Genomic DNA, 25,772 nt, shown 5'->3' with positions numbered 1-25,772 from the left:
TGATGTAATGGCCAATTTTATTTTTGTCCAATGTAAATTCAGCAAGACTGTGTGATCTTTTGCCTTCTTAAAAATAACATTTTTATATTAGCGTAAAATATTTATTATCTAATTGCAATCTTTAAACTCTAGAAAGGATAGAGTCAATACCTACATGATGCGAAGAATAATGAAACAGAATGTTTAAAAAGTTTGTCTTAGTATAGAGTGTTTACACTATAGAGTGCACTTATGCAATCTTCTCTGGACCGAAGGAATTAATTAATTAAATCAATTAACTATTTTTCTTCTTAATTAAATTTCTTTTTAATCAAAAAATTGTTGGGAAACGAGGATTTGATGCGTGACGAAAAATACAAAGGACAACGTAAGCTTTTGCTCCATTAAAAGATACAATTTTCGATTAATCAGAGAACAAGTTTCATTATAAAATCGTTTATTTATTTAGAAAATGACTGTTTGACAAATTTAAGTACGAGTAAAGAAATTGAGTGAAATTTGATACTTAAATTTCAGCTATTAATTATAACGCGATGAGAAAGAAAAGAAAGTAATAGTAGGTACATGCGATAGAATAAATGACGTGATACACAATTTTTCATTTCTGGTTTCATATGCAATTTTTCGTGCAAATTTTATGAATCTCTAATTGGTTTTGGTCTCGTGAAAATTGTGAGATCGCGAGCGTAATTTAATGCGAGAGTCGTCGCTCGATAACATCGATTTATCCATCTCGACAGCGTTTTGCAAGATTTGCGTAGTTAAACTGGAAATGCGTAGATCCTTGAGCTTCATCGAGCTCTCTAGATATGCAACCTTATGATTCAAGGTGCATATTATCTCTTCTTTTTCACGCAGTTCCTTCTTCAGCTCTGTATAAATTGCACGATGAATGGTTTCATCATTTACGTCCTTCATTCGCTCTGTTGCGGCGTCCACGAGCTCGTTGCCTATATAAACGCGTTTGAAAACTTGTCAGTTTTACGCGGGAAATCCATCACGTAAATTATCTCATTTAAATATCTCACGCTTGTATCCGCCTAAACGAGGAAGTTTGCAGTAGCTAAATAAATTCCATATGCGAAAGGGGCAGATAATCCAACTGAAGATGAAGAAGAGTCCTCGTTTGAGACGCGCAAATTTCGACGGATTAATTTCAGTAATTTTCTGATCGGTCTCAAGTTTGTTTGAATTTTCTGCCGATAAATTAAACTGGTTATCCGCTGGCGAGTCTCCAATTTTTTCTTCTGCGCGTAATAAATACAAATTTATATATATATATATACACAGTAAAAAATATTATTTTTATAACATTTTCATGTGTTACATTTACGTCACTTGATAATTTAATATTTTGTGTATGTCTAGAAATGAAATATTATTTTGAGTGCTTTTAACACATCATTAATAAGAAAGATTAAAATATAGAAAAATTAAAATAAATCTTGGAGTAATCATAAACTTTAAAATGTTCTATCAACATTTCTTACAAATTATTGTAACTACTCTTTCATGTAGTTTTTAATTACATTGTATGTTATTTTTACATCACACTTAAAATCACAATAACAAAAGTAAATGTAAAGTTTTATGTCAATTACTTAACATTTCTAATTCGTCAATAAGTAACGCACAATAAATGAGTTACTTTAACTTAAAATTTAGAGTGGATTTTCTGGGACATGCAAAAAATTAACATTTTACTATGTATGCATTAGATTTATTACGAAGGAATTATATGGATTAGCTATGTCATGTGTTACATTTATGTCATTTCATAATTTAATATTTTGTGTATGTCTAAAAATGGAATATTATTTTGAGTGTTTTTAACACATCATTAACAATCATTTTAAACAATCAACATGTTTCAAAATCAATTTAATATTCTAAGAAAAGTTAAAATAAATCTTCGACTAATCATAAACTTTAAAATGTTCTATCAACATTTTTTTACAAATTATAACTACTTTTTCATGTAAATTTTAATTAATTTGTATGTTATTTTTACATCACATTTAAAGTCACAATAACAAAAATAAATGTAAAGAGTCAATTATTTAATATTTCTAGTTTGTCAATAAGTAACACACAATAAATGAGTTATTTTAACTTAAAATTTAGAGTTCTTTTCTCGAGATTAATAAAAAAATATTTTTTTAATGTCTTTTGTTGATAAGTATTCAGAAAAAAATCGATATGCGATTATCTCAAATATTTGCAGAAAAGAAAAATAAAAACTGAAAATGACATTTTTCTCGATAACTTCGGAAATAATAAAGTTAAGGAGCTGAAATTTTGAAGAAAATTTTTTTTTACAATGAAGAAATGACAGGCCATTATTTGAAAACTCGTTGGGGGCATTTTTTGTATGCTTATCCGGCTATAGCCTTGAAGATAAAAATTTTAATTCTATAAGACTTCACTTTAACTCATAAATTAATTATTAATTTTTATATTTTAAAAGGCTTTTAAAAATGCGTAATATCAAATTCATATATGAATCTTGAAATATATTAGGTTTATTATGTTTTGACGTAAATCAGCTGATCCATGCAGTTATTCTTTAACTGTCGCTAGATAAACATTACTCAATGTGCGGATACCTTTCACATTATTTTTGGATTTCAGCATTTCTTCGTCGTCTTTCAGAATTTTCATTTTCAGCTCCAGCAAGAGCTTCTCGATCGCACCTTGCGAGGCGTTCGCTAAATGATGGATTGTCTCCTTGCTCAATTTCATATCGATTTTCGCGAGCACCTTCCGATTCAACGTGTTCCAATTCTCCTTCTTTGTGTTCAAGTTACTCGCCGGTACATAATTATGAAGTTCAACGTATCGAGGATAGTGGACTTTTAAAATCTCCGCCATAAGGACTAATAATTCACCCGGAATTATTACAATTTAAATTATTCGAATTATTAATTAGAAAAAAAGAAAGAAATATGACAGTAAATGCTCAAAGAGAGAAGTCGATAATTACCTGCGTCCGAAAAATCCCTCGTCAAGTTTCTCGCGGGTTTCGAGACAGGAATGCTGTCGACCCATGCGACCAGCTCCTTGTCCGTTTGATTCTGCGACGTGTCGCCGATCATTTTTTTTTTTCCTTTTCCTTTATCAACGATCGTCAATCATATTCTCAATATAATTATTTCTCACGTTCCGATGCACGGATGATCAATATGAATAAATTTCAAATATCATGCTGTCATCCGATTTCTCTTGCGTTGCAAAATCTGCGATAAAATCGACCTACGAAAATCTTCCTTTATTTTTTAATTTACTGAAGTTGTGAATCAATCGTTAGTCGAAAGAGAATTTTAAGAAAATCAAACTTCGAGAGGTAAACGTCATATCATATTGTGCCACGTTTTGTTGAAAACACGTGACTTTCCTATGCATCTCTATACATTTTCTAAAGTATTCATGGTCCGATCTTATAAGTAATGTACAGGGTGTTTGGGAAATCGCCCGCAGTACTTCGGGAGGTAATTAGGACCAAAAAAAGAAACAAAAAAGCTATATAAACATAGATCCGGAAATAAGTGGTTTCCGAGTTATAGCTACTTTTATGTTAAAAATATCGTGATTTATTTTTCATAATTGTAATCATAATTTATTTTACAACGCTGTAACTTGCAATATTCCAAGAATATATATTGTGCTGTAGGGGTGTAATAAAATAGATTCACAATAATAAAATATAAAAGAAAAGAAAATGTTTTAAAATCTATAATAAAATAAAATAAATATAATTAAAATGAAATAAATTTGAATGAAATAATATTGCATATAACGAAATAAATAATAAAATAAAAGTAATTCTAGTGGTGACGATGCCGATGGTCAAATTAAAATATTTTGATTTTAATTATTTAATTTAATCCTATAAAATTTATCATTCTGAAATAGTTTTTAATTTTTATAAATCACTTGTTCGTAATCATATTAATTAGTATTATAATAATTATATATCTATATAACAATTAATATAATATCTATTATTAATAATTCTCTATTTTATTAATTATTTTGTTGAATAGAAAAATATATATAATATATAAGCACATATAATCGGTTGGTACATTCATTTTATCATTCACTGTTTTATCAAAAGTGGAGTGTCACATAGTTCCAAACACAGACTTCTCAGCCCTAGGAACATTTCGTATCTAATTTTCACAAGTTGTCGATCCTTCCGGCAAGCTTCTCGATATTTGTCGGTGCACTTTTCATGCTGGTATATCGTTGCAAAAGTAATTGTCATGGCTTCGGAACGATACAGTTTTTCATTAACGACTTTTAGGTAAATATATTTACAGTTACATAACAATCCTGTAATTCAGTAGAAACCTTGAAACGATATTTTGGGCTTGTAATAAGAGATGAATTTTGTTGGAAGTGAATATAACAATAATCTAACCTCTAATCGTACACTCGTATACATATTTATCCATTATTGTGAATGAAAATTTTTACTTCAATCAACAATATTCTATTAATAATAATACTTTATCAATAAATATGTAAATAATCACGACTGAGTAATCCGAAAAACGTATGGTGTTGAACAACGCGTATGATAGGATGACTCGTCAAATTCTCTGACAGGTCTGATGTGTCAAGTGTCAAAATGCGCGCGTAAAAATACTATATATTATTTATCATAATTTACCTGGACATTTGCATAACTCGATCGACATGTCAATTAATATAATCGTCTTTTTCAGTCCGTCAGGCAAGCTAGTGCAGATAGAATATGCCTTGGCTGCGGTAGCTGCCGGGGCCCCAAGCGTGGGTATCAAGGCGTTGAACGGCGTCGTCCTCGCCACCGAGAACAAGCATAAATCTATTCTCTACGATGAGCACAGTGTCAGTAAGGTCGAAATGATCACAAAGCACATCGGCATGGTCTACAGCGGCATGGGTCCAGACTATAGATTGTTGGTGAAGCAAGCGCGAAAAATGGCACAACAGTATCTCCTGGTTTATCGGGAACCCATCCCGACCGCGCAACTCGTGCAACGTGTTGCGATGGTCATGCAAGAGTACACTCAATCTGGGTGAGTTGTTTTCTTTGATCGCTGCAGTTTGATAACTTATTTAAATCTTTATTATTTATTTAATTTATTCATTCAATTAATTATTGCATACTTTCAATCGTTGAAGATATATCTGAATCATGAAAAAATGAAGGGACAAATATTGACGAGGAGATAATATGAACCCATTTTTTGTAATTTATTTTATAGAGGTGTCAGACCGTTTGGGGTATCCCTTCTGATTTGTGGTTGGGACAATGACAGGCCCTATCTGTTCCAATGTGATCCGTCCGGCACGTATTTCGCGTGGAAAGCAACTGCAATGGGTAAAAATTTCATTAATGGTAAAACGTTTCTCGAAAAGAGGTACAGCGAGGATCTGGAATTGGATGACGCTGTTCACACTGCTATTCTAACGCTGAAAGAAGGTTTCGAAGGTCAAATGACTGCGGACAATATCGAAGTTGGCATTTGCGACGCAAACGGATTCAGAAAGTTGGATCCTTCCAACGTTAAAGATTATCTCGCTAATATTCCTTAAACTTAAGTTTCTTTTTAAAATGTATTGTGGAAGTAAATCTTTGCAATCGTTAATGGATTCAAATAAGATTCTTATAATAAATTCTGTCACCCAATATAAAAAAAAACAAGCTTTTTTGATAATAATAACCATTTTTTACCATTTTAAACTTTGTACCAATTATCCACTATAATATATGTTGCAGGTTTCTGTAAAATTAATCTTTATATAACATTGAATCTTAATAGACTAGCTTTTTATAAACAGTCTAAACTTTTTGTAAAAAGGTTGAATTTATAAAAAAAAGAGTCTGCAATATATTTAGAATCTATAAGAAAATTATATTATTTTTGAAAATTATTATTTTATTTGAATGGTAAGTAATTTAATGCAGAATTTAATAATATAATTATAAAAATCAGAAAGAAAGAAAGGTCACGTTTGTGTATATATTAAAAATGTAGACTTCTTATTCTTGTTATGTACTATCATTTTTCAAATATTTCAAACTTTCGAAATACATATGTAAAATAATAAATTTTCTAATTTTATATTGCACGTTTTAATATTTTAAAATACTAGTATATTAAAATATTAAAGTATTTTCATGCAATATTCGAATTATATTAAATAAATTATATTGCAATTAATTTTCACATTTCAATCATTTTTATAATACTTATTAATATATTTACTAAAAAGTTTTTCTCTTTTCCTTTATTTAATTATTCATTACAAAATGAATAAGGAGTTTAATTATGAAAACGAAGAATAAAAACGAAGAAATTTTTAGCAATTAAAGCATAGACAAGATGTTATTTTTATAAATTATGATAAACACATTTATAAATTTTTATTTGAATTTATATAAGAATTATTTATTATTAAATGATATCGGACTTGTCGACACAAAAACATCATACTGTCTCATTATTATCATATTATGTCTACGAAATCATTGTTTTTGAAAGAATTGCTCTCTTTCTTAAAATAAATAAATATTTAGGAGCAAAATCGTGCAACATTGAATGTTATAGAGAAAATGATTAATGTCATCATAGAACTAAATTTTATTAATTTTTATTTTTATGAATTTTTGTGTACAGTTTCTATAAAATTTTCATGGTACACTATAAAAATTCAATATAAGATAATATTTACAATTTTGAAATTAAAGTACATTTTCTATAAGACAAATTTCTCACAAATTAATTATTAATTGTAAAAGACTAGAAGGGCACAATGTCAAGAAATTCATGAATCTTGAAATGTATCGGATGTATTAACTTTTGACATATAGCTGATCCATATAATTGGTATATTTTACTTTTCGCATTCTTCCATTATATTTTCTCGAGAGACTTTAGACATCAATCTCCTCTGATAAAAAAATCTCATAATTTCTTAAAAAATTTTTTAAAATTTCATAACTTTATTTCATAAATTTATGAAGAATTCTGAAAAGATTTCTGAAAAAATATCAGATTTATTCAAGTTTTATTTTTTAAGAAAATTATAGAGTAAGAAAAACTCGGAGAATATTTTACGTTTATACATATAGGAAGTTCTTATAAAATTTATTTACGATAAAAATATCAAATATTTTCATATTATTATATTTAGAATATATTTATATAAAGAATTTTAATATATATATTTTATTTAGCAGAGTATTTCTGAAAAATCCACGATTTATCAACTTTTATATTTGCTCTAGCTTTGAATGCATTTCACTTAGGTCTAATATTATATCAATGTTATTTTTTGAAGGGAGATTTATTGTTAAATATATATCTGTCTTTATTTATTTAGAAAGGAAGATACAGAAATAGACACATATATGTTTAATTCTTGCTTAAAACCAAAATATAAAATATTAGTGTAATTATTATAGGTTTTTAGGAATACAAATTAATGCAAGCGTCAGGTTATTTTTCTATTATTTCTACTGGATATCAAATAAAGATGAAACACGTATTGACATCCATTATAATATGTAATTCTTCATTCGTTCGATATTCAATGAAAAATAAATAAGATATGCTATTCTTGTCGCTACACAAAATGCGTTCAAAAACAAAGCAAAAAAAATAAAAATTGATAAGTCGTGAATTTATATATATATATGACTATATGAAAATGTTTCAGAAATTTTATTAAAAATATACAGGCGGGTGTGCTGTAATTGGCGAAAAACCTGCTAATGGCAGATTTTTTGAGATCATTATTTGGAGTTGAATTTTCCTCAGTGAATAAAATGTCGAGAGACGTCGTTATTTTTTACTCTCTTAAACATTCTAAAAAAGCGTGTCAAATCACGTGGAAAATCTGCGAAATTTTGAAAATACTTTGTCGAACGTCTCGCCGTCGGTAATGACGGTACCTGCAGTTATCGGCCGAGATGCCGCGCGCGAAAATTCTCGCGTATATCGATGGAGCCTATATCGGCGAGTCGCGAGTGACACACGATTAGAGGAACACCGGAGGAATATCGCGAGAGGATGTCGCTGCCTCTGCCACGATTGTTGCAGTTGGTGCGCGGCTGTCTGGCCTACCGGCTCGTCTGCGTCCACCTGCGTCGTCGCGTCATCCCGCGCGCTGTCATCAGGGCTGCTGCTATGAACCCGCTGTCGCCGCTTGTTCCCTCCAACTGATCCCTCGGCTCGTCCGTCGATCCTCTCGACAGGCGGTTCGCCTGGGATCCGCGCCTCCCGGGGACGAATGTCCACTCAGGTAAGATAACGTATATATACATACGTATCATCCCTCAACTTCGCGTGGCGCATGCACATACGTGTAATACAGTTTCTACATGCAAAGCAAAAAATAGGTGGCGAGAGGGAGAGAGAGAGAGAGAGAGAGAGAGAGAGAGAGAGAGAGAGAGAGAGAGAGAGAGACGGAGAGTGGCATAGAAGTGTAACTGGAATGGACAGATTTAAATCTCTTCACGCGACTCTCCTGTCGCGAGCACATTCGACAGTCGATTGCCATCGATTCGTCAATTATACGCGATGACAACAAGCCTCAAGTTCTGAATTTGCTAGTTTAGTTCGATTTTATTGACCGTTTAGCTGCCCCCAGATAACGTTGCGGGGAAACTGATAGCGCAAAATGTCAAGTGACTTGCACCGCGTATTTTCTCTCTCTCTCTCTCTCTCTCTCTCTCTCTCTCGTCCTTTTACTATTTATCTTTCGTAATAATATACATATATATAATCTTGCGGAATTTTAATTAAGACGCATAAATGCGTGCGCGCGCATTGTCACATTTACTTTCCGCTACGTACTTCTTACTTTTTAAATTCGACTAATATAATATTCTACCTTCATTATATATTTGAACGAACGAGGAAGGTAATTAACGCGTTGGTGCACTAACAATGCGAATTAATTAACGCTAGGTTAGCAACTTGTACGTATGTGTTACCTACCTTTTCATATTTTAATTCTGTCTGTACCATAGAGAAAAGGCATATTAATTAACTTCAGATTAATTATTAAACACATTAGTACCAATCGTACTAATAATTTAGTTTACCAGTATTTAGAATTATTTATTCATTTAATGATAATTAATAATGATAAATTAGTTGGTTTATCTTTTGGGCTAAAAGAGATAATATAGTCATGAATAATATCAATAATAATAAATAATAATAATAAAATAAATAATAAAAGTAAAAAATAATAAATAAATGATGTTATGTAATACGAATAAGCTTGAAATAAATAGTAAATTGATTTGACACGCAGATTAGACGTATCTTTGGTCGAAATAAAATGTGGACAGATTTGTTTAGCGATTTCATCTCGTCTCTCTCGGTGTCGCCGATCGATTCGCGGTCCAATTCTAAGCGTGCCATAAATTTCGATCGCCGATACTATCCGAAATACGCAATGGCTCATCCGTTTCGCGTACTCGGTATGTTGGAACTCGGTGCGCGAAATTTCATCCATCTTTCAGCGGGTCCAACGCCTAAGTATCGCGGGCCGAGAGAGGTTCAAACACTCTGGTGATCGGGAAAGATTACTGAGATATCGCAGGAATGTGGGCTAAAATATATATCGCGCAAAAATCAGATTTTAATTTTAATAAAAACATTTGATAAAAAGCAGCTTTCATATTTTATTCCAGAAAACGTAATTCCTTCTGGAAGGAATTAACGAACTGGTAGAAACAATCACTATTATTCTTTGCGACGATTTTACAAGGACTACTTTCACTTGATTATGATTGTTTTACGATCCGAATGATTCGTTTATACGGTACCTTTTATCTTTTCGAATTTATTATCCTCTTTAATAGCAACAAAATTTATTTGTTTTTTTTTATAACGTAATTTTTTTTTTTTTTCCATTAAGATATCTGAATTTTGAAATTTTTATGTCTGCTTGGCAATCTTTAATTACATCATATTCATAAATATGTAAACATGAAGCGCATATATAATGTCGACATAATATTCGAGTTATTCTCGACTAGTTGGAAGCAAGAGCGAAGCAACTTCCAAATTGGTGAAGCTTACTTTAAATATGTAGATATATCTGAAAGAGAGTCTTTACACAAATTACATGGACTCTACTCTCTGCTCCTTGCATTTTTCTTCTTGTATTCCTAACTTCTGCCGGAAGTCGAGTAGTCAGTCACTCGCACAATTCCTCCTAACTATTATAATCAATTCACTTGAAGGGACCGGCGCGGCGTTAGAGATAGGTATATATCTCGAGCAGTTCCTAAGGAAATTTCAAAGTGAAACTTTATTCCGCCGAATAACTCTGCCGTCCACGGCGCTTTGGCCTTTATCAGTCTTTTCGGTTTTATCGACTTATCGGTCTTCATTATCTTTATTACTGCGAGTCTGCGAGTTTCTCGCACCCGCGCGAGTCCCGGAGAGGCGGATTCGCCAGTATAAAGAAATATTCTTCCCTTCCGTTCTCCATCTCTCACGTATCCGATGCCATTGTCGAACAATGGTAGATTTTAATATAACGCATCCGCGAACGCAAACGCGTTTTAACGACGGACGACGGGTTTTTCATTTAGTGCTACTTATCGAAGCGGATCTCTGGGGACAATCACGACCAACATAATGTCGAGAGACAGAGAGAGAGAGAGAGAGAGAGAGAGAAAAGATCGAAGATGAGTGCAAGATATCTCCCTGCTTCCGCGCTTTGCAATTTTAATGCCGACATTGCGAGCGACTATTTTTTTTTCTTCCCCTATTCCTGTGTTCAAATCGAGCAAACAATCAGATTTACTATCTCCCTATTACGAAAATCTCCGCGAATGAACGTCGCCGATATCGCTTATTAAAAATTCTAAGAGGCAATCGTGACCGGTTCTCTCGATGATCCACGGTTTTCTTGAAAGCGCGAGGTAAACATCCTCTCTATCATTTGTTCGCGATCGAAATTCCTCTTAAACAACCAGGGTTGGTCAGGAAAATCCAGCGAGTGAAAAAGAACAATGGTAAATTTTGATTTTTTATCGTCCCGAATTTTAGCCTGAAATAAATAAACTGACAAAAACGAAAATAAAGATAATTAATATGTAAGAATAACAAGTATTTATATTTAATTTTATGCAAAATATATTTTTGCTTTAATTAATAAATCATACTATAATCATCACTATAGTTTAAAAGAATGAAATTAATATAATAATCAAGTCTTTTTTAATTCATATTAATATGTGAAATTTTTTGAACAAAAACTTTGAGCATGTAAATGTTTCTAAATTTTTACATTCATTTTTAGGTTAATATAAAAAATGTAACAGTAAGTAAAGAATTAGAGAAATTTCAATTTATTTAGATCTGGTTCGCGTTTATTTTTAAATATTTTTTAACTAGAAACAAATTTATTTGTTACGTCGATTTCTATCTATTATGGATTTTATTTTGGATAAAGCTTAAATTAGGAAACACTTTCTCAATCGACGAGTATTTATTTTTTTTTTTTAACATTTTTAGTAGAATTTTACCGGTTTTTATTGTTGGTATGAATTTCATTCCCCCAAAAAAATGTGGAATTTTGCCAACCCTGCAAACAACACTCCAGTAAGAGTCGGGGATAATAAAATGTTCACATCGCACATGAAATGACACGGTATGAAAAAGAATAAAATCCCTCGCACTCGAGTAGCATCGAAGATGAACCCGCATCATCATTATATATTTCGCATCATTTCGCCGTTTTAATTCTCGCAGGACGAACATTAAATGGTCATGTTTACCGTCGCACGAGGAACTAGTGCGGTTTGCGACGCTGAAAGAATCGCATTCGTCAGTCTAACATTGTGTGATACTCACATAGCTCGAGTGTAATTACAGCATCATGCCAGCCTCCTTTTCCCGCCCGCACCTTCGTCGTTTTTTTTTCTTCCTTTTTCTCTCTCTCTCTCTCTCTCTCTCTCTATTTTAGGGCCACCATCTGGCCCTTCGTTCACGGTCTTTATGCGCGTTATGCGAGACGAAATTACAGACGGGCTAATTACATGCTGGTCATGCGATTCGCGTAGCCGTGGAAATGCGTCGGTGACGATTAAAAGGAGCGTGTCGTTTTGACAACCGACACTCGTGCGTTGCGAGCGTCTGCGAGATTTTCTCATGCAAATCGGTCGTTTCGGACGCAATTTTTTTTTTTTTTTTTTTACCGGGAAATCGTAGAACAGCTTCATGAATTCACGTAGAAAGGCTTCGCGCGAAGCGAGATTTTCTCGTCCAGCTTTCATCCTTTCGTCGCATATTATATGTTTATAATTTTGCGTGATTTTCAAATTCAACTGCACAATTTCGCTGCCGCGAAAACATTGCTCTCCGATGACTGTCGTACGTGTAGTTTTTCCGACAATGAAGCGACTGACTCAGAGAGCCGCATACATTTAATATGTAAATGGAGAATAGCTCAAGGCCAGTTGACAATTTCGCGGAATTCGTCGTAACGCATTTTTCGATTACTCACATCGCGACCGCGATCCGTTTTTTTTTTTTTTTTCTTTTCTGTTCGTATAACTCGTGAGAGGTTTTTGCTAGATTACGGGAGGAAGAACCGTCTTTGCGTTTATCGCATCCATCCTGGAACTCCTCCTATCTCTGGTCCTAATCATCCTAAGCGTCGCAAAAAGCATTTGTGCGGTCACGGAAAACGATCTGACATTTCGTGGACAAAAAGGAGGAATGGAACGGGAAATTTATCGCGATGCCTCGTGTACTTTTAGTCATTAGTTGTCTCTCATTTTTTGCATTTAAGATCTGTGCAATCAGTGGAGTTTGACAGAACTGGAATAAGATTCATTTTAGGCGGGTGAAGTACTCGTACGAGGAAGCCACAATAATCATTTATTTTTCGAACGAGATTAATTAATTTTACAACTCCTCTCTAGTTTCTTATGCGCGAGACAAAACATTAAATTGCACTAAATATAACGAGAGGCGAGATTTATACGGGTAATTATTTGCAGGAAATTTTGACCGAATTTAAATTTTGTGTTTCACATTCCTCTCGTCGTCCAATACACGGATGATGACGCTGTGTACATAACACAACGTATGCGGCATCTCTTTGTCTCTCTTCGGTGAGAGATGGCCGAGCGATCAAAGCCTTCCAGAGGCCTAACGAGCCTCTGGATGACGTCGATCGCTTCTGTTTTCCGTCGTCGTCGCAAGCTTCGATGAGCAGCTTTTTCCATCCGTTGTGGGCAGATTGTGCAAAAGCACGACAGGTTTTCCCTTTTCACGGTGTAGGCGAGAGAGAGAGAGAGAGAGAGAGAGAGAGAGAGAGAGAGAGAGAGAAAGAGAAATCTTCCCTCTTCAGGTTCGGTCCACCGTGACACGGATAAAATTAGATCGACGACGCTACCGATCCGATCTATCCGTTTCTCTCTCCGCTGCGTGTCATTTTTTTTCTGGCCCCCTCCCCCCTCTATCTTTCTCCTTTTCTACATTATCAGGCAATTTGGCGAGACGAGCTAAAGCTTTCGTGACATTTTTTTAATCAAACTTACGAAGCTAACTTATAGTATCCTGTATATGTCGAAGAAAATTGAATTATACTGATCGAGGATTCCGTTTCTTTATTGATTCCGTGAAAGCGATTTTATTTTCAATGTGATTGCTTTAATTGTGACTAAAGATTTATGTGAAAAAAATGCGCGCTAAAGGAAAGAATTTTTTTAGTGATTATAATTATTTATATCAAAAACCAAAAAGATTGACCGGCTAAAAGCTGCTTGGTAATTAGTTCCGAATTGGAGTCGAAACATTCGATAACGATTTTTGTTTCGAATATATATTATTTTATTTGTGCGCGTTAATTATAGAGCTGCGACTCTCATTACCCTGTTCTTTCCTTTTAATATTTCTTTATATCAATAAAGTGAAACAATATATTTTCAATATAATAATACTACCTGTTTTATACACATATGTAAAATATATATATATATATATATATATATATATATATGCTTGTTTATTATATAATATATTTTATTTTACAAACTGCTTCCCAGAAAAGTTACGTAGAGTTGTTGTGTATTAGCCAAATTCGTCCATTACATAATCTAATCTAACGAGAAACCGTTGGCTTTTGCTATTCTTAGAGATACAAATTTAATAGGAGATGACAGACTAGCGTTTCTTAAGGCCATTTAACGTGAGTTATACACGTTTCAACTTTGCCGTTCAATGTCTGCTAAGTATATACAATTCATTTGTGGATTTTCCCCTTTGGATGCCATATTTGTATCTACGTATGTATGTAATGTCGGGTCCGCACGCGTCATTGTCGGCGACGTTGGTTGGAAACATAACTCCGTCCAAGAATACAATAAGCGGCCAGAGCATTGTGGAATGTAATTAAGCTAGCGTTGCTGATGGCAGACAGCTAATGTCAAATTACAAGGAACGTTAATGGCTACAACTTTCTCTCTCCCTCCGTAACCCGTTCTCTCTTCCATTCTCGCTCCCTCGCCTGTCGCGGCTGTCAAACGATTTTACCTGCCACTGTTTCAATCTTGTTACGACTCCGGGGCTTCAGTTTAATGCCTTGTCGATGAATATATGTGATTGTCGTACATTAAAAGAGAAGCGAACTCGAAATGGAAGACGAGATTTAAGTACGTACGTTAATTCTTTGACTGACATGTATGGCGCACATTGTTTTATTTTTCTTCAACCAGTCAGATTTTCATGAAACTTGAGGGTTTTTTTTTTTTTTTTTTTTTTTTGGATCGTTGAATATGATTTTGGTGTCAAAATTTGAAATGGTTAATTCAATATGACGGATAAAATTTTAAAAATTCTATAAATTGTCGGATTTCTATGAAATTCGTTTTTTTAACCCGCTAAATATAAGTTTGCGGGGTCAAAATTAGAAAGAGTATGATACCAGAATATGGTGAAAAAAATTTATCTGGAAACGCAAATTATTTATAAAAATATTTTTTAAGCAAGATATATAAAAAAGGTTTTATCAATTTGGAAAAAATATTTTTAGAAAGTTTAATTAATGAAAAAAAATGATTATTTTCTTCTACAACTAATAGTTTAACTTCAAAAAACTGATAAATTTTTAAAAATTGCAAAAAAAATGTGTATGACTTTTTTTTTTTTTTTTTTGTTAAAGAAAGGTATGACTGAATTTTTAATTATGCATTTTTTTATAAAAAATTTCTTTTGCATACTCTGGAGACGTGAATAGCATTTATTAGTGAACGTGAAGAAAATAAAAATTTTATAATAATTGATTGTATTTATATCTTGCCTTTTTTGGCACAGTTGGTCTTATTTTCGTGTCAGGCGAAGTATTACTCTGTTACCTGTTAAATTTTGCTTCACTCTATTTTAAACGGCTATTATATTTCCAGCAAAATCAGTTGTTGAGTCGGAAAGAACCACCGTCTCAGAGAGTGCAATCGATTTTTCTTCGCCGCCGATGGCGACGGAAAGTCCGCGTGCCGGTAAACTGTTCTCTCTTTCTCTCTCTCTCTCTCTCTCTCTTTCTCTGCGGTTCTAAATTATAGCATTTCGGGTCGGGAAAGTTTGGGGCGAGCACCAAGCATCGCTTGTAGAGAATGCGTTTTCGATGCTGCGCATATGAAGGGTTGGAAATCCACGATACGGTAAATTTCGTCTTCCACCCCCCCCCCTGTACGAGGCTATTGTAAAAGTTTCCAAATATAGGAATGCTTGTGTTTTTTTTCCCACAAAAGAGCAAAGCGCAATCGCGTTAAAAGCGCGACTAAAACGCCATTTGTGCGAATTTCAAATACATTGTGAATGTTATTTTTTTCTCTAAATACATTTCTCATCTATATTTTATACCCAATTTTGAAATAAAATTTTCGATAACTAAACGCGATACGTATTTGAAATTTTATACATGGGTGTTCCGAATTTAAATGTCAAAATCTCGGGAGCATGTTTTGATTTATGTTTATATTTTTGCCTTTCTCTTATGAATTACTCATCAAAAGTCTACAAATGAATTAATTACATGTGTCACAATATGCCGCATACGTATTTTAACGTTAAATATATATCAATATGATTTTTTGCATTTTTTAATCAAAACGAAAAATGAGTAATTTTTTAAAAAAACTTTTTTCTTATATTAATTTATTGATCCCAAGTTTTGACATTTACTCAAAAAAATGATCTTGCAACTTCAACAAAAATTTTCTACGTGTAAAAATTAACTGAAACAGATAAATTATTAGCAGATACGGTGATACTGCATATATTTTGCACTTAATCAATTTAAATGACAGAAACAGAATTTATATCTGTACTATTAGTGTAATTTAGACAGAGAATTTTTCTGTGATGCCTATCTTTAAGGGCTATTGTCAAGGACAATTATATTTGTTATTAATATTTGGCAATAGGATCTAAATTTTCTAGAGATATTGCTAGAATATTGCAGCTATAAATTCTATATGTGACAAACGATATTCTAACAGATACAAAAAGTAGCGATAAATTTTAATTGAGACATCTAGAAATCTATCTACATTGGTAAAATATTTTTTTGAACGTTTAATTTCGGGGCATCCTGTATAAACTGTTTCAGAATTGGGGCATATATAGCGATATTTTTGACAAAAATTAAGGCCACTTCTTTGCTCTGAAATTCTTGCAAATTTCATGTCAAATTAAATCTCAAAATAAATTCGATTTCTCATCAATAATTCCAATGTAGAATATGATTAAAATAACCTACTTCGGATTAAATGAAAATTACAGACATTTTATTAATTATTCTCCCTCTGAAATTATCTTAAATTTACCGATGAATCGTATTACAAAAGAGATTAATATCTCTGTTACCGATAGGAGCGCAGAATCCAAATATATTGCGAGGTACGTGCTCGCGGCTCTCGAATATCTTGTATTTGGTTACTACACCTAGTTATTCTGTATGCAACATCGGTGCATTATCTCCTTTCTGCACGAGATACGGTACGGTCGCGTAGGAGCGATTAGTCGGCTACTTTATCGTTTAGAGAGCCGCGCACGATGATGCGACAGGGCGAAAGGTCGACGACGACGCTAAAACCCAAACCCTTTAGTAACTCGAGCTGTCGTTAAAACCATCTGCCCTCGCGCCCACCTCGCTTCCTCGACGGCAACCGGGACGCTTTCGTCCATAATTGTAGCAAAACGACCCGACACAGTTGTTACGTCTTGTCTTTTTTCGCATTCAGCTATAAATTCGCTAACGAATTTAACGATAATATTTATTCGTATATGTCATTCTTTATTTATTTCATTTTTTTTTTTTTTTTTTTTAGGGAGAGAATTAATATAAATTAAATGACCGAGATTAATATTATATTTTGTCAAACTTGAAAAACCAACATTCTGTTTGAATAAAAATACAATCTGATCGACAACATAGCTTTTAATAGGAAGAATATTTTTCCACTTTCAAGTCAGCCGCGAAATAGATATCTCGATGTTACGGAATAAGAGCTTTCGGCTGAGAATCGCAGCAGGATAAGGAAGAAGATTCAATTGGCGGGAAACAATTTGCAGGCCGGACTCGATCGTGACATATTCACCGTCCGATCATCCCCTATGGGGCTTGACCCTCGTAATTGAGTCGAGTTTCCTTCCCTATCGTGGCGGGCGTGTGAGATTAATTTTCCACCGTAGTCTTTATGGACGGCTGGCACCTCGCAGGCATTCTTAATCAGTCACTGTATCCAACTCTCGCCTCTCGAATGAATCTAGCAAATTGGGTCTGCTTCGATTCGTCGTTCCTCATTTTCTAACCCAATTTATATTTTTTAATCTCCATCGCGATCATTGCTTTCACTTTATTAAAAATAGTTTTTACTTCAATTTTAATTTTTAATTTAATTTTATAATAATAATTTATATGTTTTAATTTTTTTATCACGACCGTTGCATTTATTTTATTAATAATTTTAATAGTATAAATTTAATAATAAAGAATGTATAAAAATATGATATAAAATTATACTTTCGAGAAAGCACTTTTAAGCAAAAAAAAACAGAAGGAATATATATATATATATATATATATATAAACGATATCTCATGTAAAAGAGAGAAAAGAAAATTCGGTATATTCTTGTCAATATGTCAATGACAAAATTTCTTATATTAATAAATATCGCATTTTGTCGACAGCGTATTATTCATCACCGTAAATAACTATGCAGGAGATATATATTTTTTACGACGAGGCAACGCGATATTTCTTCTTGAAAGAATTACATTTTCCCCGATTTCTTCTTGTCTTGATTGCATCTTATTCCGCGCGATGAACGTCAGTCTACAACGTAGTATCTGGAAACATATATCGATCGAAAAGAACTGTCGCGTTATCAAGAGAGAGAGAGAGAGAGAGAGAGAGAGAGAGAGAGAGAGAGAGAGAGAGAGAGAGAGAGAGAGAGAGAGAGAGAGAGAGAAAGGTAAAAAAAGAGAAAGAAAAAAAAAATATATATATATATATATATATATATGAAGAGAAAAGAAGAACAAAAATGAGAAGAGGGTAGGCCTCGAAGCGCAGGGGCGCGCGGGGGCGTTTAAATCCTCCGACTTGTCCCACATATGGTTTTACACATATATTCCCTTCTCGCGTTCGATCCTCCAGAGTATTACCAGGGCGGATCTTATCGGGGGCTTACCGATCCGCGAATCCTCGCGAAATCGTGAGTTACGGCGTCGCCTAGGACGTATCCGCGCCGACTTATTTCCACGCGTTTCCCTCTTCACGAGCCAAACTCTCTTTTCGAGGAAGCCGCCAGGCTACGTGGTTCTTCGGGGAAAAATAGCGTCGCGAGACTCCCTTGCTTGTATACGTTGTAAGTTACGTAATGTCGGTACATAAAACGTAACGGTGTGAAGAAAAAAAAAAAAAAGAAACAAAAAGGGGAAGAAACGTCAGGACGGAGGAGGGAGCAGAAACAATGAAACGCGAAGGAGGATCTTGGGAGATCGAGAGGAAGGATCCGTGAAGGAGGATATGAGTTTCGACGTAAAACGACGAGAAACGTTCATCTCACGTTGTATATAAACTGCAACAAGGTAGGAGAGAAAGAGAGGGAGGGAGAGGGAGAGAGTTTACTGTCTCTCTTAACACTTTTGGCCGGGTGAAGACTCGGGCCGAGGAATCAAGACAAGCTTGTTTGACGTTAAAACACGAGGGAGACAGGATATATACAGCGTGTCAAGTACGTAGTTGGTACATACTTCTTGGACGGGTATAGAGTTTACTTTGACGCAGCGAGACGCGAGTAACACACCGTATATATATTGAGTTACATCGATAAAATGCACGCTCCAAGAGAGAACTCCATCATCGTGATATATAACGGATTTGGTACCGAATTTCCTTCTCTTCCCCTCTCTCTCTCTCTCTCTCTCGCTAGCATTTCCGGCGTCGCTCGCGGCGAATAACTCTCACAACGCGGCAAGTCTTGCCCGATAAATTCCTCGCGATTTTCCGAGTTTGTACCGTCTTTCCGCGTATTTTTGAGAATACATCCCGTATATATATATATATATATATATATATATATATATATATATACACGCGCCAATGTAGATATTATGCGTCTCGATTGTTCTCTCTGTTGAGTACACAGAACGGAAGTTGGGCAAAGTTTTCAGCGTTTACCGAGGGGTACCCAGGTGTCTTTGGCCGCTACTCTGGCGGAGAGAAGCTCTATAAGCTTCGCAAATTGAGAATCACCAAGTTTCCTTTCTAAGCGTCGGATATATATTCCCACCATCATCCTTCTCCCTCTCATCCCGATTTATCTAGCCCTTCCTGGTCTCTCGATGTGTGTATCGACAAATCATCGTCAGGCAATCGCCTATTACAGTGGTAGAAATAATCGTCTCGCGAGTCGACATGCGTGCGACATGCGATTTCGCGCCGCAGGTGATTAGCGTGCGAGATTAGGGTAATCGGTGCGTAATCAGCTGGCAAGCTCAGCTTACACGCAAACTCGCGGCAGCGAGTGTCCGTCAGTCGGTGTCTATCGAGAGTTTGTCGTGTCGCGTTGAAACGATATCGTATACTTTCGCTACATCTTCGCGATAGTGAATTAAATAGCGGTAAATTAATTGGGATTTATCATCGCATTTTACATATACAAGAGCGAGAAAAAAAAAATTAAAATATTTCGAAAGAAACGTTCGGCGATTTTGTCTCTTTCTCTCTCTCTCTCTCTCTTTCTCTCTTTTTCGGGGGGAAAAAAAGCCGGGATCGATATATACTCTTGTAATTAATATAACAATTTATAGTACGAAGGCCGTATATAAAAGCCCTTCGACTTACTTTCATAAAAATTCCAGAGCCGTTGGGAAAATATGTAAAAAGTGGGAAGCGGTTGAGTGAGGGACGGACGGGTGGAGAGGGTGGCGGATATACCGGCTCCATATCTAGGGAAAAAATGTTATTAAAAGCACGGAGAGCGCCGATTATATATAACGGTCCGCGAACTGTCACTTGGACTGTTGAAAAATAGTTAGAGGTTCGCCGAGTTAAGTCACACACGTGGCCTGTCTAAATTCTACTCTCTGTGTTCGCGACGACTGTGTTTTAATTTAAAACATAAATGAGCGCGATTAGAATTTCCATTTCCAGCTAATCACGGATATAATTTCGAGAATATTCTCGGCTGCATTAAATTTGTATTCGTGCATATTGTTATAACAAATATACGATGGAATTTATCCAATGCCTTTATTATTATCCCGAGCATCCCTAATTATCGATGACATTGATCAGCTGATGTTCAAAATAAAGCTTACGCGTTTTCTGAGAGAGAAAAATGAGAATTCGTAAAAATTTTAGATTATGAATTGCCAGCGACGAATAAATAATTGGCATTGTCTCCGATTTACGATGATGATATCGATACAAGATCGCGATCGCGTTATCCAACGAACGCGTGACGAATAATTAATTTCACTTGACGAGCCTATCGGCCGGGCAGATCGTTTTGATAAGCGCGCAAAATTACAGTATATAATGCAGCCGTAGACATCAATTTTCTGTCGTATCGCGTTTATTGGCGCCGCTACTACGTGTGTATATCACAAACGATCGTGCGTGCAATCTGTTTGTGAAGTTTATCGCCGCCCCTTTCGCGTTCGATGTCCGCTCTCGACGACAGAAAAAGCAACAGAAGGAGAATTTATATGAAGCACGCGAACCCTCGTCGCTTTCATCGAGCGCTCGTTCTGTTCTCGTCACCTGATTTATCTTGAAGGCGTCCTCTGCATTCCGTTATGCGATTCGACACGATTCAAGAATGTCTCTAACGAATGTATCGCAAAGGTCATATCTTCGCGGGACAGAATTTTGCAGGAGACATTGTCTCTTTGCAAATAAACTGGCGAAAAATATAGAGAATTTTGCTCAACACAGATTTATACGAGAAGAATATAAATGATCTCGCGAAAAAGATGTTTATTATAGTGAAAATCTTTCTAAAAAAGCGATTTTATTCAAATTCAAAAACTAGGATTGATTGTTAATCAGGGTGTATACTTCGGGGAAAAATCTGGAAAACCTGGTATTCTCAGGGAATTTTATTACACCTTGAAAAATCATGGAGTTCTCATGGAATTTCGTTAGGATTTTGGAAATTTAAAAAAATGTCAAGGAAGTACTTATTTAAAAAATTTAAAATATTTTAAGTTTAAAATATATATTTTTTGTTTATGTCTATATAAAATTGTTTAAAATATATGTTTTTTTTATGTGAAAAAATGATACGCTAAAATAAATAAACTTATTTTAAAATTGCATCTGAAAATATTTTAATTTTACCTGGAATTTTGAACAAAAATACCTGGAAGATCGTGGAATTCTCAGGGAATTTTTTTACAGAATTTGAGTACACACCCTGTTAATATTTTCTATCATTATTATAATAAATGACATAAAACGTGATAATAAATGACAAAGTGCAGTTCTAATCGTCGTGCGTGAATTTTGCCTTCTCCTTCGCTTCTTTCCAGATGGTTCTGCCACTCTCCCAGAGTAAATCTTGTCATACAATAGACTTCGCCACTTAATCCGTCTCGCGACTAATCCAGTTGAGAAACTTGTCCCGACGCAACTTCGTCTTTCTGAGAAGACAGATAAACGATGCCGGTTGTATCGTAAGCGAAAAAAAAAGTGTACACGTACACAGATAAAAAAGTTTCCCTTATTCTTTAGCTCGGCTTCTCGCGAAAAGCTAAAGCAAAGTCCGTTTTATTGCTAGATCTTGAATATTATGAGAAATATGAATTGATGATCGGTGGAAATAAATTTATAAATAACTGACGTGCTGATTGAAATTATTTGTAATTATTAAGCTTCATAGGTTTTTCGAAAAATTCTCAAAATATTTCACGGTATTAATATATCAGATATTAAATATGTCAACCACCATTTCGTTATTCACCGTTGAACGACTCTTCAGCCTCGAAAAAAAGTAAAGCTGTAGCGCTGAAAACGCTGAGCTATGGGTTTCATGAGTACCATAGGCATTGAGGGAGAAGGGCTTAAATCTCGAAGGGTTCTCTCGCGATTTTCTCTCTTTGCTTTCCCGCAACGCGTCGTATCATCGGTCGAATCTTTACTCGCATAAAATTCAATCGACTTCCGTGACACGTACACGAACAAAATTTCATCAACGTTATGTATTATAATGGATGGATTCGATCTTGCATGTTCAAAAAGAAGAAATATTTTTGGGTGAAAAATTTGACAAAAAAAAAAAAAAAATAATAATAATTCCCACACGTTCACACATTTATTACAAAATTATTAAAAATACCTGGCATTGCTCCTCCAGGCTTAAAAAAAATCTAGTTACATTTCAGCGGATATTTTAAACAGAGAGAGAGAGAGAGAGAGAGAGAGAGGCCATTTAATATCAATTTTTAGGTCGAAGGGGAGGATCGGAAAGAGTTTATAGTATTTTCCTTCGGAGATACCGGGAGGACGCGTAATAAACGACTAAATAAATGCTGTCCCGCGAGTCTCTTTCTCTCGGTTATCGATTATCCGTAAATCGAGATATGATATGCAGCCAGCTCTGTTTGTGCGAAGGGTGCGAAGAGGAGACGCGTATCTTTCCGCGTGAACACGCGCGGAAGGAAAAGGCGAATCTCCGCTCCAGGAGATCTCGTCTGCATCTCCCCGGGCGAGGGGGGAGGAGGAGGGGAAAGGGGGGAGGGGGGAGGGTAAACCCGCCCGTTAGACTACTTAGTCTAACGAGAATATAATCGATGATATACTACCTCGCGGCTTAATCACGCGAGGAGATAAAACCCCTCCGCTCCGGGTCGGGGTCCTTTATCTCTCCAGGGGTGGTCCAGGGGGAAGGGGGAGAGCGCGCGCGCTAAATCTAATTCTCGGTCGCGTCATCCTCGTCTCTCGTTCTTTCTTATACTCCCCCTTCCCGGAACGTCGTTCTCATTATACTCGAGGAGACAGGAAGATTTTATTACGTCATCCACAAAGGCTCTTTACACGGTGCTTCCTTTTTTTTTTTTTTCTTTTCCTTCCTTCCGGCCGGGAGGTCCTCGACTCGGTACTACGTCGTATCTCGTCCGCGCGATGCATTAAAGAAGAGGGAAGGAAAGGGAGAGAGAACGCACGTCGCGTAGCAATTTTGCTGAATTGCCGTGAGAAATTGTTATGTTTGCGAGACTCGCAAAAAAACCAGCGTTCTTCTCTGAAATGCCTGGCCCCCGAAATATGGCCCACTACTCGCAACAACCATTTTCAAAAGTTTCGCATGAAGTTACCAGGGTGTTTATTTCCTGGAAAAACCATGTAAAGCCCATAGTTGCCGACAATTCCTTTTATACCCGTAAACATTAGAGAATTTTCATGGAATTTTATTGGGACTCGAGAAATTTAAAAAAAAATTCTTATTAAGCCAAATTATAAATTATACGTTTAAAATATATATTATATATGTTTATATATGTATATATTAAAGGTCTCAACAAAATTTGTAGAGCACATATTTTTGATTGCAACTTTTAGTGCTAGAAAAAATGAAAATGTTATGCAAGAATTAAAATGTTTATCTTACAAAAGCTATCCAGTTTCTTTCAGTACATTTGCATTTAATTAAGTGACTTTATTATTGTGTTTTTTTCCTTCGCATGTGAAAACGCATGTATACAGTATAAGAAAATTTATTTTAAAAACTTACTAAATAAGCTTTAAAATATTCTAGAATTTTGTACAACAATATCTGAAAGAACGGGGAATTTTTAGAAAACTTTTTCAAGATTTAAGTAGACTGGTAACCGTTTACCTCACATATATATTTTCTCGAGCGCATAAATATCTCAACAAATATTATCCTTGCATTATGACTTTGCTAATATTTTCATCGGGAAAAATTTCCAAAGATCATATTTGAAGCAGTTATGTTACGTCAAGTTTTCAATCATGGTATCTCGCAGGGAATTACATTTTCCATCCAGTCTCTGATAGATACGTGCCCCCAAATTCTATAACGTGTCGCATGGATGCCGTAAAATTTGACGCTCGTAAAAAGAGTATCGCACGTATAGGTGTACATAAATTCTGACGCGACGAAACAGTCGATTTTTACGAGCAATTTCACGAAGCTTTTCGGTGCACGACTCTCTTTTTCCTTTTTCTCCTCTTCCTCTTGTACTTCACAGCTTTTTCTTCTTCTTGCTTTTCCTACTCTTCATCGTTTGTAAAGAATAGTTAGATACCGACGTAACCGATCTCTGTTTGCGCTTCGTGAGTTTTCGCGGGAATGGCTCTCGCCTTTAACACGCTTGCCATTATCGTGCTTGTAGATTAGGCACGGTTTTCTCGCCTCTTCTATTCTCTCCCAGCATTTTTAAATCCACTCGTGGCGAATGTTTGAAAATTTTCGACACTTCTTTATTTGTCACGTGGGATAAAAAAATGGCCAATTGCGAAGGACCATTTAGTTAGATTACCACAAACCAAGTACTGTGGAACTCTTATCATCGCTCTTTCTTTTCAATTGGAAAATACTAGAGAGATAATAGTTATTAATATACTGAAAATATCGGATTTCTTGTTTTTTTTAATCGCAAACTTTCTGATGGGCAATGTATGTGGAAATAATTGACTGAATTTTTACAAAAGAATGAAAATGTCTAAAATGGTTCGTCTAGCTTTTTTGCGTGTTGTATGTAAAAAGAACAAGAAAGATTCTATTACATTGGTATAGCAACAATAATAGAAAGGGATGATGATAGAGAATATTTTCACGCCATCGAATTAACGTTTATCGAGTATCTTATTCGAAATGATAGATTACAGAGAAAATATATAAGAGAAGTTATGCAGGCGATTTTTATTCAATAATATTATATAATCACGGACAAAACTGGCGTGTGAAAATTTTCCATCAAACCGAATGTCACCATCTTTTTTGCAGTATAAGTTTAAATTATATTAAAAAAATATTAAATTATTGTAAAGCTGGAATGAGAAAAAGTATTTAAAAAAAAGTATTAATTATGCACTTATTATTTAATTCTATTTTAAAATATATATATTATATATTATATTATATAAAAAAGTATTAATTATGCACTTATTATTTAATTCTATTTTAAAATATATATAATATAATATATAATATATATATTTTAAAATAGAATTAAATAATAAGTGCATAATTAATACTTTTTTTTAAA

The 25,772-nt window shown here is 34.6% G+C and overlaps 3 protein-coding genes across 4 annotated transcripts in view; 2 read left to right on the top strand and 1 right to left on the bottom strand.

Moving 5' to 3' along the window:
- Positions 1–565: 565 nt before the first annotated feature.
- Positions 566–3,296, bottom strand: LOC140672024 (uncharacterized). Its single transcript, XM_072903819.1, has 4 exons — positions 2,984–3,296; positions 2,592–2,876; positions 1,029–1,247; positions 566–950 (listed from the first exon to the last, which is right to left on the bottom strand). The coding sequence occupies exons 1-4, from the start codon at positions 3,093–3,095 to the stop codon at positions 646–648; spliced, it is 921 nt and encodes a 306-aa protein (XP_072759920.1). The 5' UTR covers positions 3,096–3,296; the 3' UTR covers positions 566–645.
- An 895-nt stretch (positions 3,297–4,191) lies between these two features.
- Prosalpha2 (proteasome alpha2 subunit) lies at positions 4,192–5,709 on the top strand. Its single transcript, XM_072903214.1, has 3 exons — positions 4,192–4,306; positions 4,731–5,063; positions 5,253–5,709. Exons 1-3 carry the CDS (start codon positions 4,266–4,268, stop codon positions 5,581–5,583), a joined length of 705 nt encoding a protein of 234 aa, XP_072759315.1. The 5' UTR covers positions 4,192–4,265; the 3' UTR covers positions 5,584–5,709.
- Positions 5,710–8,017: 2,308 nt separating this feature from the next.
- Msi (RNA-binding protein musashi) overlaps positions 8,018–25,772 on the top strand; it is a 133,097-nt gene continuing 115,342 nt past the window's right edge. For both annotated transcript variants that reach the window (XM_072903082.1, XM_072903083.1), the window contains exon 1: positions 8,018–8,295. The gene's annotated coding sequence lies outside the window, so the exon portion shown is untranslated. The remainder of the gene's footprint in view (positions 8,296–25,772) is intronic.

This window comes from Anoplolepis gracilipes, chromosome 12, assembly GCF_047496725.1.
Source record: "Anoplolepis gracilipes chromosome 12, ASM4749672v1, whole genome shotgun sequence".
NCBI classification, from domain to species: Eukaryota; Metazoa; Arthropoda; class Insecta; order Hymenoptera; family Formicidae; genus Anoplolepis; species Anoplolepis gracilipes.
The sequence above is the reverse complement of the archived record's forward strand: the minus strand, read 5'-3'. Positions and strand labels throughout refer to the sequence as shown.

Coding starts and splice junctions, on each gene's coding strand:
- LOC140672024 (XM_072903819.1), bottom strand. CDS start 3,095: ATGATCGGCGACACGTCGCAGAATCAAACGGACAAGGAGCTGGTCGCA. Junction 2,877..2,983: donor GAGGGATTTTTCGGACGCAG/GTAATTATCGAC, acceptor GTGAATTATTAG/TCCTTATGGCGGAGATTTTA. Junction 951..1,028: donor TCGTTTAGGCGGATACAAGC/GTGAGATATTTA, acceptor GCGTTTATATAG/GCAACGAGCTCGTGGACGCC.
- Prosalpha2 (XM_072903214.1), top strand. CDS start 4,266: ATGGCTTCGGAACGATACAGTTTTTCATTAACGACTTTTAG. Junction 4,307..4,730: donor TTTTCATTAACGACTTTTAG/GTAAATATATTT, acceptor CGTCTTTTTCAG/TCCGTCAGGCAAGCTAGTGC. Junction 5,064..5,252: donor CAAGAGTACACTCAATCTGG/GTGAGTTGTTTT, acceptor TTTATTTTATAG/AGGTGTCAGACCGTTTGGGG.